The sequence below is a fragment of the Cotesia typhae genome, unplaced genomic scaffold (assembly GCF_013202065.1).
Source record: "Cotesia typhae breed Kobodo isofemale line unplaced genomic scaffold, CoteBio_Ctyphae contig_5, whole genome shotgun sequence".
NCBI lineage: Eukaryota > Metazoa > Arthropoda > Insecta > Hymenoptera > Braconidae > Cotesia > Cotesia typhae.
In genome coordinates this window covers 11,009,604-11,024,266 of record NW_027423757.1, presented here as the reverse complement: position 1 = coordinate 11,024,266, position 14,663 = coordinate 11,009,604, and the positions used below count along the sequence as shown (strand labels likewise).

Below are 14,663 nucleotides of genomic sequence, written 5' to 3'. Positions count from 1 at the left end.
ATTTTTCTTTGTTTGAAGTGTCGGAACAAAAACGATGGGAAAAAATTAATTATATTATTGAAGACTAGTAGAAGCACACAAGTGAATTGTCAGTGTGATATGAGAATTACTTTAGTATCTCTCGAGCTAGTAAAGTGGAAATAGAACAGTAGAGCAGAGCAGAGTTCAGATGAGAAAGCAATCGGTTTCACCCCATGGCATTTTTCCATCAGCCATAGGGTGGCTCTTTTCTACCCTGTCGAGCCTCATTCGTAGGATTCCTGCGGTAATGCATGTACTACGCACTAGTTTGATTAAGTACAGGTTCAAAGACTAAATTAAAACTTAGTGACAAAGCACAACTTGACAAAACACGTCTCTCATGAGATCAAAAATTTATAATAAATATGGTATAATATATATATAAACATACTCGATGGTGATAAATATAAAATAAAAAGACAAATATCAGAGACGCGTGAAACGTGATTTTTCAGAGCTTTCACAGTTATTTGAAAGATGTTTGCTGTGCTTAAAGAATATTGTGGTCATCTTTAGAAATAAAAATATTTTGTTCTGTTTGCTAAACTGTCAAAGCTTAATACTCTTTGTCAAACTCTTAACAATGCTTTTTAAAAAAATATTTTTTTTATAATTTGAAGATTTTTTCTTTTAATTTTAAATAAAAAAAATTTTTTTTGCTGTAGTAAATTATTATTTGATTTAAAAAAATATTTAATTTTTTTATTAGAATTTAGAATTTATTAAAATGTCCAATTCTTCCAATAAAATTGAACTAGAAATTTTCTTTATAAATTTAACTATTAAAAAAATTACAATTTTATTTTTTTATAAAAAAATTATAAGTTAAATAAATTTATAACTTTTTTTTTAGCATCAAAAGTTTGAGAATAAAAATATTTTTGTTGATAAAATTTTTTAAATAAAAAAAATTATTTAAGAACATTAAAAGAAAAAATAACAGATAACATTTATCATAATTTCTGGGTGAATAAACAGAGAACATCGGCAAACTTTAACATCAGACTACTCATGGGGTGAAAACGCCTCGTTATTTGGGGTCGCAGAGCGACATACTGAAATTCTGTTCAAAACAATTAAATGATTCTCATGGCTCTATCATCCACTGCAATTCAATACCATCAATAATAATAATAAAATTTTAAAACCAGCGAATAAAATACCTTAAAAAAAAAGTATTGAATAAATTAGATAAAATAAAAAATGATAGTAGCTGTGAGTTGGAAAAAAAACTACATACATCATGGACAAAGCGATATTTCAATCGACAGTGAATTGACGCCAGGAGTCTCGGGAGTTTTAGCTTGAGCTAACCGAGGCTAAAATTCCATTTCGCCGGCGAATAGCAAAGCGAAGATGACAAAGTAGAGGAAAATTGAGAAATTGCTTCTTGTAGTGCCATCGTCGAGGTCCTTTTCCTCTTACTCTTTACTCTACGCTTTATCGCCGGGTTGAGAAGACCCGAGACCTAAAACCTGAGACTAGTGTATAGTAGTTCTAGCTCGCACTGCGACACATCGAGACTCAACCTCTTACTCTCGCGGGACACCAAGAGTGAGCCCTCAGCTTCCATCTCCACCCGACCGAGAGTGGGAAGAAAGAGTATAAGTAGATTCCCGAGTCTTTGTAAAATCCTACGACGCCTGACGATCGTAAATAGACGAATATCCGTGGGAAAATTTTTTATATTTAATATAAAGTATATATTTTAGATTTTTATTTTATATGAGGGTCAATTCAATTTTTGAATCTTGTGTTACTTAATATTTCTTTTCTTTTAAACTCAAAAATCAATTATTAATTTTTTACATTAAATTAGAGAATAATTTATCTTATTTTTGTTCAGAAAAAATTTTATTAGTAAAATTAATTTTTTTTTTTTTTGGATGAAAAATTAAAATTTTTACCAAACACAAAATTTAAATTTTATCTTTTTAATTTAAAATTATTATTTTAAATTAAATGATACAAGACATAATAGTGAAATTTTTTTTTGTTCCATTAATTTAACCAGCGACATATTTCTTTATTGAACCGCCACAATGCCACTACTGAGATTACTCGGGCTCGAAATCCCTCTATTGTAGTTTTTACAATCAAGTAAAATGTTATGGAGTTATATCGATCGAAGGAAGAACCAAGAGCCAACAGCACAATAGCCACAACCAATTTTTTTGTAATCTCTATATAAGAAGTTAAAAAAATTACGGACGAAAGAAAGGATAAAGTACATTTTAGAAATATCTGTGATTATAATTTAAAAAAAAATTAACACTGAGAATATTTATTTATGAGATACATTTTATTTATTGTATTTACAGAGACAATGGTTGTAATAAAAAATAAATTATAAATAATAATTTAAATACGACGAAATATTTATCGTACATTTATACAATTATTTGGTAAATAAAAGTTAAATTTTTGTACATTGTAAATGAAATATTAAAAATACAATCTTAAAACTAAGCATTTTAATTTTACAATTAAATCGCAAATTATGTGAAAAAAATATAGCTGTTTTTAAAAATACATAAGCTCGCAATTATATATTAATCTTAGGGTTGATAAAAATCACGCTAAATATATTAATGCCACCAGTTAAATTATTTTTAAGCTGCATTAATTAATTTTGCGCGTTACAGCCAAATTTTTATCTTACACTTTAACATTGCAATATCCCATAATGGAATTTTCACTAGTTACTTTCAATAGTTTAAATACTTTCTTTAATTGCTTAAGACTATAAATTTTTTGGACTTAACTGCTAAGTGATTTCTGAATTTTTTACTGATAATACCGACGTTGAGATGTTTTATAAATAAATTACAACTATAATCTATAATTATTTGATAACTTAACGTACGGTCTTTGGACTAGACAATACTCGTTCATTCTAATTCAACAGAATGAAAAAAATGGTAAATAAAAAGAAAAATATAAATAATAATCACACTCAAAATCAGGCTGCCGAAAATACTGCCGATGATTTTTACAATTACATTATTTCCTATCAACAATGAGTACATATTGAAATTTTTTTTAACGTTTATTGCTATTCATCTACTGAAGAATTTATTTATTCTTTGTCCTTAACTATCTTTGATGCGTTAGCTGTATGACCAGAAAATTCTGACAGTTTAACTACTCTAATTATTTCTATACTTACTTCTACTTATTTTTAAATAAATATCTTCCATTCAACAACCATTTAAATTCGTAGTTATCCAATAATTTTTTATCGATAAAATTGAAATAAAAATTATTGAAAAAAATTAGCAATACAAAGTTCAAATAATTAAATTGACTAGACGGAATGACCAGAATTAAAAATTGTTACTGACTAAGTATCTGTTTGGCATCCGATTCTTTACACGATTAAATAGCGACTTTAGTATACTTTTATCCAAGAAAATACTTTTAATAATTTTATTCATTAAATTATTTCTGTAATGACTAGTTTTAAATTTATACGATTAATGACTAAATTTTTTTTAAATTTTAACCATAAGCCATTTTAAAAAAATTTTATGAATTTGCAAAATGATTAATTTTTCAATGAATTATTTTTTTTTAATTACACAGTAAAAACTTTTGCGTCAAAAAATTTTTGTGTTAAATATTTAACACTTTTATGAGTAAATTTAACATTTATTCTGTTAAATCAACACACAAAAGTGTTAAATATTCAGCATAAAAATTTTTTACTGTGTAATTAATATTCTGATCATACAAAATTAATTTTTTTTTATTGACTTTACTTTCTGATTAAACTTTTTAACTTAAATTTGAACCAATAATTAAAAAAATAATTATGAAATAGCTTAGGCATAAATTAAAAAAAAAAAAAAAAACAACCCAAAAAAGCAAATAATATTTTGATTGTACACTCACGTAAATCGAAAGCCAAAACATTGACAAAGCTAAAAATTCACATGAGATCGAGTCCAAATCTCCAGTAGAGACTAGGTCGCCTGGGTAGAGGTCTCGCCGGGAACTGGTGGTGTCATGGCATCTCGTTGGGAAGAGGCCCGCTGGCGAGCTGCATTACTGCCAGTGATTTCGACGCCAACGCAGTTCCAGTTTCCATACAAACATTTTCATTGCTGCTGCTACTACTATTACTATTACAATTACTATTACTACTGCTAACAATATTATTACTAACATTACCATTACCATTACCATTACCATTACTAGCATTATCAATACTACTATTACTATTCCTATTATTATCAACAATTAAAACATTATTATTAGCCTCAGGATGCTGAGCAGCCAGATGTTTCCTCAAAGCGGTCTGCCTGGTGAATTTAGCATCGCACTTGTTGCAGCCGATTTCCTGAACCGCGGAATTTCCAGCAGCGGCAGCGGACCCATGATCACCAACAGGTGCACGAGGTTTGTGCCAGCGACGATGTGACGCGAGATTAGCGGGGCACGAGAATCTTTTGTCGCACTCGGGACACCTATACTCAACGTGGGCGATTCTCGAGCACCTGTGCTGAGCCAGCTGGAACGCGTCTTCGTGCAAGTGTCGGCACAATTTGCATTGATACGGCCCCAGCCTGTTCTCGATCTTCGCCAGTTCTGCCCGGGCTTCTTCAGTAACTTCAACAATGTTGAACGCGGGGTCGATGTCTCCAGTGACGACAGCTTCGTCGGGTCCGAGGATCACTGTTCCGGAAACTGGACTGCTGGTATCTTCGTCAAACTTCAATCTTCTAGCGTGTTTCTTCTTAGGCCTTGCAATTTTCTCCGCAGAAGACGCTGATGTTGACAATTTCGGAGTAGTCGCCGACGCAGAAGGGTCTTCTTCTTCCCTGGGCCGCCTCCTGGGGCACTGAGGCGGTGAAGGAGTGCTTGGAGGAGTCATCGGAGCGTGGACTCCCTGGAGGTGATGCTGCGGAGTCAGAAGCAGCTGCTGCTGGTAAGTTTGCATGGACCTCAAGGTGTTTGGGGAAGTCAGCAGCAGCTTTTGACTCGGACTGGGACTCGAGCTAGGACTCTGGTAAATTTCACTGTACACCGGGTCCTGGCTCCTCGGCCGGGCTCGCAATTCGTCGTAGAAATGATAAGCCCGTTGCTGTTGTTGTTGTTGTTGTTGTTGTTGTTGTTGTTGTTGATCATCAACTGCGAACCGTTCCCAGTCGTGGAACCGCTTCTCGCGTAACTGCTCGTAGCTGTCCTCTGAAGACGGGTAAGGACGGTCCTCGACATCGTCGACCTCGATGGTCTCGCTGTCGTCAGTCGCTGGAGTTTGAAGCGCTGGAGGCTTGAGCGACAAGTCCAGAGGACTGGGACTCGCTGGTAAACTCGGTCTTGGAACGGGATTCTCTACTGCCAGGTGCTCCGACAGGTAGCTGTTCTCCAGGGAAGCGAATCGCGACACTGGACTGTACGGGTGGACTGTCTCGCCGTAGTAGCCGCCGAGGTAACACAGCCCCGGTGGGGCTAGGAATGAACGGGGTAATGCGCTGTGTAACATTGCGAGATATCACCGAAACTTTTGAATTTATTTGTTCAACTTTTAATTGTTTATTTATTTAATGTTCGTTGAATTATGGTTTAGGTTTAGCACAAACTTACATCACAAGATTGTTAACCGCGTCCGCGAATTGACAAGGACGCGGCTCACGAGTGGTTTAAAAAGTATTTGTTTATTTACTTTTAGACAGCACAAGCCGAGCTTTTCCTCTCGGCGGTGGCCAAACGCCGTCTGTCGAAAGGACGCTTTGAACAGGCTACGTATAGTCCGAAGCTCCGCCTACGATCTTTTTAGTCACCAGGTTTTCATTGGTCGTACCACCTCCTTGTAGAGCGCGCCGACGCGTGCATTTCATCATACACCAAACGGTTTTATCACAATCACAATATCAATGTTTAATACAATAGATAGATGATGGTATAGATGGATATATTTATATGGATTGATATTGCGTTGCTCCATGGCCTTCAATAGAAACAGGAGTAGTTTACCCTGCTACTGCAACTACATCTGCAGATCAAATATTTTCAGAACTAAATATTTCGTTGCATCATGGCGTGTGATGATATTTAAAGCCTGGGAAAATTTTAGAATTATTTTTTTGATGGTAATTTTCAATTATTCAAGTTTCAAGACGATTGTTGAACTGTTATTTAATTTTATTGTAGCTTTGCTATTAAATTATGATTTTTATTTTTATAGTTTAATTGGAAGATATTTGAAGACATAATTTTAATTATAAGGTAGATTGTTATTGCTACAAATATAAAATCGATTTATGGTCACGACTTCTATAGATAAAAATTATTTTCCAGAATAAAATACTAGTTTAAGTATTGATTTTACTAAACGGTGACTTTGGTTTAAGTGAGCTAAATTAATGGGTATTAAAAATTAAATTCTAAAGTTTAAATTAAAAAAAAAATTCTTTAATGAATTTTTTACTCAATATTTTTTTTTTTAAGTTATATCAAAAAATTTATAAAAAATGGGTTGTGCACATGCAAAGTATTTAAATGATTCATACTAAAAAATATTTTCAAGGCACAAGAATTTTAATTTAGTTATAAAAAATTAATTGTAATATAAATTTACACTTTATAAATTTTTATTTTTTTTCTCGGTCTATCGACAGATATTTTTTTTTTTTTGTAGGAAAATAAATTTAGTGTAAATGCTTTGTATATTTTTAATGGAAAATAAAAAATGAATAAAAATAATTGCTTGTATAAAAAAGAAGAATCTATTTTATTTGAGAGAAGCTTTGAATTTTATTTCATGAAACTATTGTAAAAGAAAATTACCAACAATTGTTTTATAAAAAATAAAAATACTACGAAAAATAAAAATAAAGTTATCGTATAAAAAAACTTAACAGCATATGTCGGAAAACAAGTACCTCGAAGGGTGCAACAAAGTATTTTTTCACTCACCTTGCAACTTAGTAGCGATATATAAAAATAGAACTTACTTTTTCATAGTTTTCGTTCAATATCACACATTGTATTCAATTATTTCAACAACAACATAATATTCGCTACGAATCAACAACAAAGTAACACACGATTCAATATCACTATGAGTTTCATATCCTTGCGTTATCATATGCGCCACGATAATTTGCCGTATGTACAATTCTATCGTGCAGAGCACCCCGTAATTTGAATCCATAAGTAACTTTTCTTCGAAAAATGAATCCAAGAGGGGGAAAAATATTTTTTATACATTTATATTTATTTCTTTGTGCTGACGATGATTGACTAGACAATTTTTTATTGATTTTGTAGCAACAAAATAAAACAAACAAACAATTTAGCTTGAAGCCAGTGTCAAAAAAAAATTTTTTTTATAGAAATAAATTCGGTAATTCTCACATTTAATCTTTTACCCTCAAGAGACCGCAAAAGTCCGACGTAGACAATCAGAGTGTAATTGGGCAAGAGGCTCTCGAGGAGTTTCCTAATAATAATAGAAGACACTAGACGCTTGTCACTAATCAGTAATCATTAAATTTTTTTTTTAATTCCTCAAAATAAATAATTTTTAATTAATAATTCTAGCGAAGTAAAATAAATACTAAATGCATCAAACATTGTGTGTTTAGTTTAACAATAGTGAATAGTAGTGAATTATTAGCGAATTTAGCCCGCAGCGTTGCACTCTGCCAGGCATTAAATCCATCGCACTCACAACAATCGTTGCGTTTAAACAACGAATAAAAAATATAATCCTTTATAAAATAAAAAAATAAAAAAAAAATAACAAAAATGATAGCAAGTAATGTACCGAGTATTTACATAAAATTCTTTAAAAGAGATTATTTGAGCTGGTGAATTATTAAAGAGAGTAAAATCTCTGCGTACTCTGCGATCCATTAGTCGAACGGTAATTCTCGTCCATAAGACTTAGACTTAAATAACAACAATAATGTTTAAAATAAAATAATAAATAATCTATATTATTAAGAGAATAAGAAAAATTTTGTGGCCGGTGTATTTATGTGATGAAATGGGTTTTTATGGTTAAATTTAATGTCGTTGAAAAAGTCTTGACCTTAAGTTGTGCCTTTTCATGGTTTCATATCATTTTTACCAGTAGTCAATTTATGATGATAACTATTTAGGTTGCATTCAAAAATGTTCTATCTCTAGATACATAGTTAAGAAATGACCTTGTTTCTCGTGAACTATTGACATTTTTAAAGATATGAGCTCATCTCGATGTTACACTCTTCAAGACCTTTCATTTGAGTACCCACATCAATTTTTCATATATTTGATATATTTATATATATGAATATATCAAATATATATCAAAATGCATGTGGGTACTCAAATGAAAGCTCTTGATGAGTATAACATCAAGATGAGCTTATTATCTTTAAAAACGTCAATAGTTAAAAAATTACAGTGCAATTTAACAAAAGTAATTATTTAGTATAGCAAAATTTTATTTATTTATAGTTCACTAGTCACGGCAGTCACACAGTGACTGTAAGGTTGCTGGTATAATATAAAATGATAATACAATTTAATGTAATAAGTTTGATGTGAATAAAAGGTCGATAAAAAACATAAAAATTACAGTTACAAAGACAGCTTTTAAATAGTAGATACAACGGAACAATTTTTTATGATTGAAGCAGCTGGCTGAGTAAAGCGGGAGGATAAAGCAGGTATAGAAGTTGGTGAGAGCTTTCAAACTTTTAACGGTGTATAAGCTTCTCGGAAAATTCATGCGAAATATGAAGGTAGAATGTTGAAGGTAGAAATTGAAGCAGAAGCGCAAGTAGAACCGCCGGCAGACAGAGAATGCTCGAGGGTGGTGGTAGCTATGCATATTTTATAAGATTTTAATGTGTCTCCGGCCGATTTGGTATAACACAACGCTGGTGAACGAGGATGTGCAGGAGGTAGGATTTCTACGGCGACGTTTACGATCTTCCATACTCCATACTCGTAAGCTAGACTAGACCCGCGAGACCGTGATGTCCTAATCCGCTTACAAAACTAAACTCCTAGTCCATTTCATGACTGGCTCTCAGTGCATCAAAGCTGCTATGCAGATCATTTAGATTCTCTCTATCGTCTCATAATACACCTTCTGAATCATTAAATATTCACCCAAATCTGCTGCTATGTTTCCAAAATTCAGGTTTAATTTTTTATTAAATCTCCAAGACAGGAAAGTGACAATTTTCCTTTAGAGTGTAAAGAAATTATTTTAGAGTTATTTTATAGTTACGAATTTTTTGCCTCAAAAAATTTACTGAGAGCAAATATCTTGGGGTATGTACGGCTGGTCTCGTGAATATATATTTGTCGATCGAATGGCGGGGAACACGAGCTTCAGCCCTAGGCCAGGATGTGCATTATTGGATAAAGTTACATTAAACACACACAGCACGGATATTATTGTCTCTCTCCCATTCCATACGTTGTACAACATATATGCGCGTGATGTGTCTTCACTTCGCCTGGATATATATGTATACATATATATACGTACCAGGAAAATTCAATTTCATTAATTATTCACCACGTCTATCTGTATTATTATGAAATTCTCATGAAAAACAACCCACCAAGTTTATATGTTTCAAAATACTTTTCATATCACTATTCGCGGTACTAAAAAAATATATTTACATTATGATTATTATATATATCTATAAATAATTGATAATTGACGTAATGCACGAGGTAATTATATGTACATATTTAAAATAGTTTTTTCTTGGAACTAGGATTTTCGAGCTTCGTCTTTTTTGTCAGCTTTGGCGTCTCGCTGGCTGCGGATTTTCGTTTCCGTCCCTAGAAAATTAAATTCATTGGATAAGTTATTATTCAATAAACTACACAAAAAAAAAAATTAATTAAAATTTACTCACAAACCAAGAAAAAATTTTTATTTTAAGAATTGATTGAAATAAATTTTTTTTTCTGTCTAGATCAATTTTTTTTTTAAAAAAAAATATTGTTTTACCTTTTGGTCATCAGTTTCGACATTTTCTGCATCTGTATCAGCTACTTTTCCTTTAGAATCATTAACAGAAGGACTTAAATGCGTAAATAAAAAATGTTTAGAGTGATTTGAAGTTAAAGCGTTATCTGATTGTTTAATAACTTGCGCTAGTTTTGCCAGAGCTTCATCTCCACGAGCTAAAAATGAACCTCGTTTCATTGCATTCTGAAAAAAATTAAAAAAATAATTTATGATAATTTTTAAATAAATAAATTATTAAATAAATTACTTACATGTAAAAGTTTAGACTTTTCAGAAACAGGCGTTCCCATCAATTCCGTGACAGCGCGAGGAATAATAGGTTTATCAACAACACCCTCGACACTCTGCTGTTCAATAGAAATTTTCCGTTTCTTGACAACCTTCATACCCAGTTTGAAAAACTGACCACCCAACCCGAGTTCATTTTCCAGCGAATCATCCATGGACTTCATTTTTTCCTCCAAAAATTTCTCTCTCTCCAACCTCATCTTCCGCCACTCAATTTCATTAGCCAACTCATTAGGATCCGCGGGATTATCATCATCTTCATCATTCTTCGGGCCTTCTAAGAAGTCATCACCAATTTTGTCAATATTTTTCCACTTGAACCTCCTCTCTCTACCCGAGCCATCAGTATGCAAATCACCGTCCTCAAAGAGTAACTCCTGAAGCATCCTAACGTCTCTCTGATCGTCATCTAGAAGCTGCCTGGCGTGTATTTTACCCAACTGATCCTTCATTTGATCCTCATCGATATCCTCAGCGTCACCCTCCTCTATTTCAAATTTGTCTAAGCCTTTTTCATCCTCATCCTCGGATCCCCACTCGCTCTCGCTCAGCTCAGCCTCAGCTTCTAGGAAATTAGCCGCGACTTTTTTTATCTCTCGCTTCGGGACAACAACCACCTCATTTTCTTCCGAATCATAATCAATAAATTTCTCCTCGTCACTCTGATCACCTTGTTCTTCATCAGTAAAATTATCTTCATCCTCATCATCAGACAAGACTAATTTTTTTATTTTCTTCTTCGTCAACACCTTCTTCTTAATCTTACTCCCATCTACCTCATCCACGTCATCGTCTTCCGACGAAGAAGAAACTATTTTAAGGGAAGCCCTCAAAATTTCCTCCTTTTTTTCCTCTCCCTCCTTCTCCTTCTCTTTCAAAATCTCCTCGACCTTTTTTTTAACCACCTCAACACCATTCTGTGAATTTTCATCAAACCGCAAACACATATCCTGTGAAGACTCGTCAACATTATTCACCACACTCTGCGACCCGTAATCCGGACTAGTGAATGTACCAGAGCACAAATTAATAATTTGTGAATCAGTTATTGGTTTTTCATTCGCCGAATTATCAATTAAACCACTCAATCGCGGATTACTGGCCTGGGTGTTATTCCCATCCGTAAATTTCCCCGAGCATAAATTCATCAATTCTTCATCAGTGACGGGCTTATTCTGGACCTCGAATAATTTCCCGGGCGATTCAGTTATGCTCGGCGTGCACTCGAAATCCCAGTTGTTTAGCTGACTCGGCAGCGATCGAACCGGAGACTCGGGAATTCCTTGAGTTGATTTGCTTCCTACAACACTGGACAGCGTTTCACGTAATTGAACTGTCTCCGGACTGGGACTGGATTGTCGTTGTCCTGCTGGAATTTCCAGATCATCAAAATCTTCAAATATATCAACATCAGTCCTAGTCCGCTGGAAAGCTCTTTCTGGTTTAGAATTTTCAGTATCAGAATTAGAGTCTTCATCCAGCGCGACAATTCTGCTGAATCTTTTGCGACCTTGGGTATTTTCTTCTTCCTCATTTTCATCATCATCCTCCTCATCACCTTCATCTTCATCCTCATCATCACTCAGATGAATTTGATCCTCCTCACTGAGCTCAGCTTCATCGTCACCAAAAGCACAGCTGATTCGTTTGTCCTTCATCGGGACATCATCTTCCTCCAACTCTTCTTCTTCCTCATCAATGTCCATAATTTCTTCCTCTACCTCCTTCTCACCCTTATTTTTTTCTTCTCCCTCGTCGTCCTCCTCCTCTTCTTCCTCATCATCGTCCACCACATCCTGCTCCTTCCGCATCCACTCCTCATGTCTCTTATCCGCCATCTGCTTCTTTAAATCTTCCTTAAGTTTCATCAGCTTAGCTCCCGGCTTGTTCAACTCAGGATCATTGACATGACTCGCGACATTTTTATACGCGAAGACATCCTTGGTGACTTTCAACCCAGTGTCCGTGACTTCCGTCTGCAGAACAGTGACTTCAGTGTTGACATTACTCGGCTTACTTCCCGCGTGCTTGAACAGAAACCGGTCTAGCAAATTATCAATCGCTTCTTTATTCGGCTTCATTTCCCGAGTAAAGTCTATCATCATTCCCGGAGCACCACGAATTTTAGGCTTCAGCTCAGCGAAGTTCATCAGCGTCTTCTTCTTATCCACCGTCGGAGCAGGGACATTTCTTTCAACTTCCTTTACTTCATCTGACACAGGCTCTGAGTTTCCAGGCTGTGACCCGTCACAAAATAAATCAGGCTCGTCAATAATTGATGTCTTGCTAATAGAACTCAAGCTTGAAATATTTTCCGTTGATTTAACGACATTTAATCTATCATTTTCATCGCAGTTTATTTTCCCGTTAAAAGCCTCACATTTGTCCAGCTCTTTACCGTCACTTTTATCGGATTCCGAGTTTAAATCCCTCAATTCAAAATTACCATCGCATTTACTTCCCTCTGTTTCTGTTTTATCATTTTCACTCGACGAAACAATTGTATCTGACTCGCTTCCCGTGCTGGTGCTGTTTAAATTGCTGATTATTTTTACAGCATCCAGAACAGCTGGATCAGCTGATTCAAGACTAGAAAATTCATTACTTTCTTTCGACAAAATTACACCTTCTTGGCTATCAGTAAGCTTTTCATCTTCTAGAATACTTTCTAAATTATTTTCACAGCTAGAGTCTTTCAGTAATTTTTCATCGCTACCAGAGATCAAAGAAATTACACCATCGCTCATTGATTGTGACTTTACCCCCAAAGATTCACTGGAATCATCATTGAACAATTGTCTGGTGACATGTTTAACTGCATCTTGATGAATTCCATCCGATTTTTCTTCACTCAAAGCTTGACTATCTTCTCTCAAAGCTACACCATGACCATCAGCTTCAACATGACCAGCATCACCAGAATCTTCATCAGATTCTGATTTATAAAACAGCTCAGCCTCTCGTTCCTTCTCTTCCAACGCTCTGCTCACGACCTCCGCAGACATCTTCATCCTGGCGAAGGTCGACGTCGCCTGAGGTAGCACTGGAGCTATTTTTTTTCTATTAAGAAACTCCTCAAGAGTTCGCTGTCTTGGCCGATGGTACGGCAATGAAACAGGCGCCTCCCGAAGCAGCCTCTGAGTCTCGCTGTGAATTTGCTTCATAGCTTCGTCCTTAGCAGATCTTTTTGACCCGGTTCTTTTTTTCTCTTTCTTGGGTTTCTTTGTCTTTCCAGTTTCTTCTTTCTCATCATCACTGTCAGCTAAAATCCGAGGACCGGCTGACTTGCTGACAATTTCTTCTTCAGAATCTGAATCAACTAACTCATTTAATCGCTTGGATCTATTTACAGCTGCTAAATCTTCATCAGAGTCACTCTTATCGTCATTAATTTGATTTTTTCTTGGAGAATCATCACTTGAGTCACTGTTGATTCTCAAATGAGATTTAGTCTTTGATTTTATTGGACTCGCTTGTGTACTCGAACTAATGGTCACGGAATTTAATTTTTTAGGCTCATCATCCTCAGAGTCACTGTCAACTAAAATTCTCAGTCTTGCAGCAGCTTTTTTTTTTACATATTCTTGAAAATTTGTTTTATTTCTATCTTCTACATCACTGGAGTCTGAATCCACCTCTGAATTTTTTTCCGTTTGAGAATGTTTATCAGCTATCTCTACTGCTGGATCTATTTCACTGGCTTCACTTGTTGAATGCGCATTCTCAGTCGCACTTTCTTTACTTACTAAATTTACCGTATCAATATTCTCCTCTGACACATTTTCACATAATTCAGTATTTAAAATTGGATCATGCATTTTTTCATCTAAAAAAAAAAATAAAATAATTTATTAAATAAACCATAGAGGTTTTTTTATTGTTAATTAATTGTTACTGCTTACCTGACTTGTCAGAATTTTCGTCCATATTTATTAAAACAGTACTTACAATTTTATTTATTTTATTAGTTAACAATGTTGCACTATTTCATAAATTATAATTTTTTATTTATTTTATTTAGTGCACTAATAGACAATAACAAACCACAAACATTCATCACACAGTCAGCTGAGAAAACGCGCCAAAACTAACGAGTCTAACCTATTTTCTGGAGATTTTTCGATAAGTGGAGATTCACATTTTTCGGTAAGTGGTGACATCTTTGTCTTTAGTTTAGTTGGTAAAATAAATTTCTTCTTGAAGTGGTGCTCATAGCTGCCGTTGGAAAAATGTATTCATATATTTAAAATCATGAAAATACATCAATAATTAATAATACTGAAATTTAGAGACGTCTGACAATTTTTAGAATTTTTTAAATATCTGCTAAATTAATTTTTATAAAAAATTGCTAAGTGTT

The 14,663-nt window shown here is 34.2% G+C and overlaps 2 protein-coding genes across 2 annotated transcripts; both read right to left on the bottom strand.

Moving 5' to 3' along the window:
• Positions 1–3,759: 3,759 nt before the first annotated feature.
• Positions 3,760–6,222, bottom strand: LOC141530850 (uncharacterized). The gene has a single exon (XM_074248213.1). It carries the CDS (start codon positions 5,507–5,509, stop codon positions 4,028–4,030), a length of 1,482 nt encoding a protein of 493 aa, XP_074104314.1. The 5' UTR covers positions 5,510–6,222; the 3' UTR covers positions 3,760–4,027.
• A 2,216-nt stretch (positions 6,223–8,438) lies between these two features.
• LOC141530609 (uncharacterized) lies at positions 8,439–14,398 on the bottom strand. The gene is made up of 4 exons (XM_074247808.1): positions 14,206–14,398; positions 10,267–14,129; positions 9,995–10,198; positions 8,439–9,822 (listed from the first exon to the last, which is right to left on the bottom strand). The coding sequence occupies exons 1-4, from the start codon at positions 14,228–14,230 to the stop codon at positions 9,730–9,732; spliced, it is 4,185 nt and encodes a 1,394-aa protein (XP_074103909.1). The 5' UTR covers positions 14,231–14,398; the 3' UTR covers positions 8,439–9,729.
• Between the last annotated feature and the right edge of the window lie 265 nt (positions 14,399–14,663).

What these genes read in the sequence shown, in the direction of transcription:
- LOC141530609 (XM_074247808.1), bottom strand. Translation starts at nt 14,230, where the DNA reads ATGGACGAAAATTCTGACAAGTCAG. An exon ending in CGAAAATTCTGACAAGTCAG is followed by an intron (nt 14,130 to 14,205) that starts GTAAGCAGTAAC and finishes TTTTTTTTTTAG; the next exon opens with ATGAAAAAATGCATGATCCA. An exon ending in AAAAGTCTAAACTTTTACAT is followed by an intron (nt 10,199 to 10,266) that starts GTAAGTAATTTA and finishes AATTTTTTTCAG; the next exon opens with AATGCAATGAAACGAGGTTC.
- LOC141530850 (XM_074248213.1), bottom strand. Translation starts at nt 5,509, where the DNA reads ATGTTACACAGCGCATTACCCCGTTCATTCCTAGCCCCACCGGGGCTG.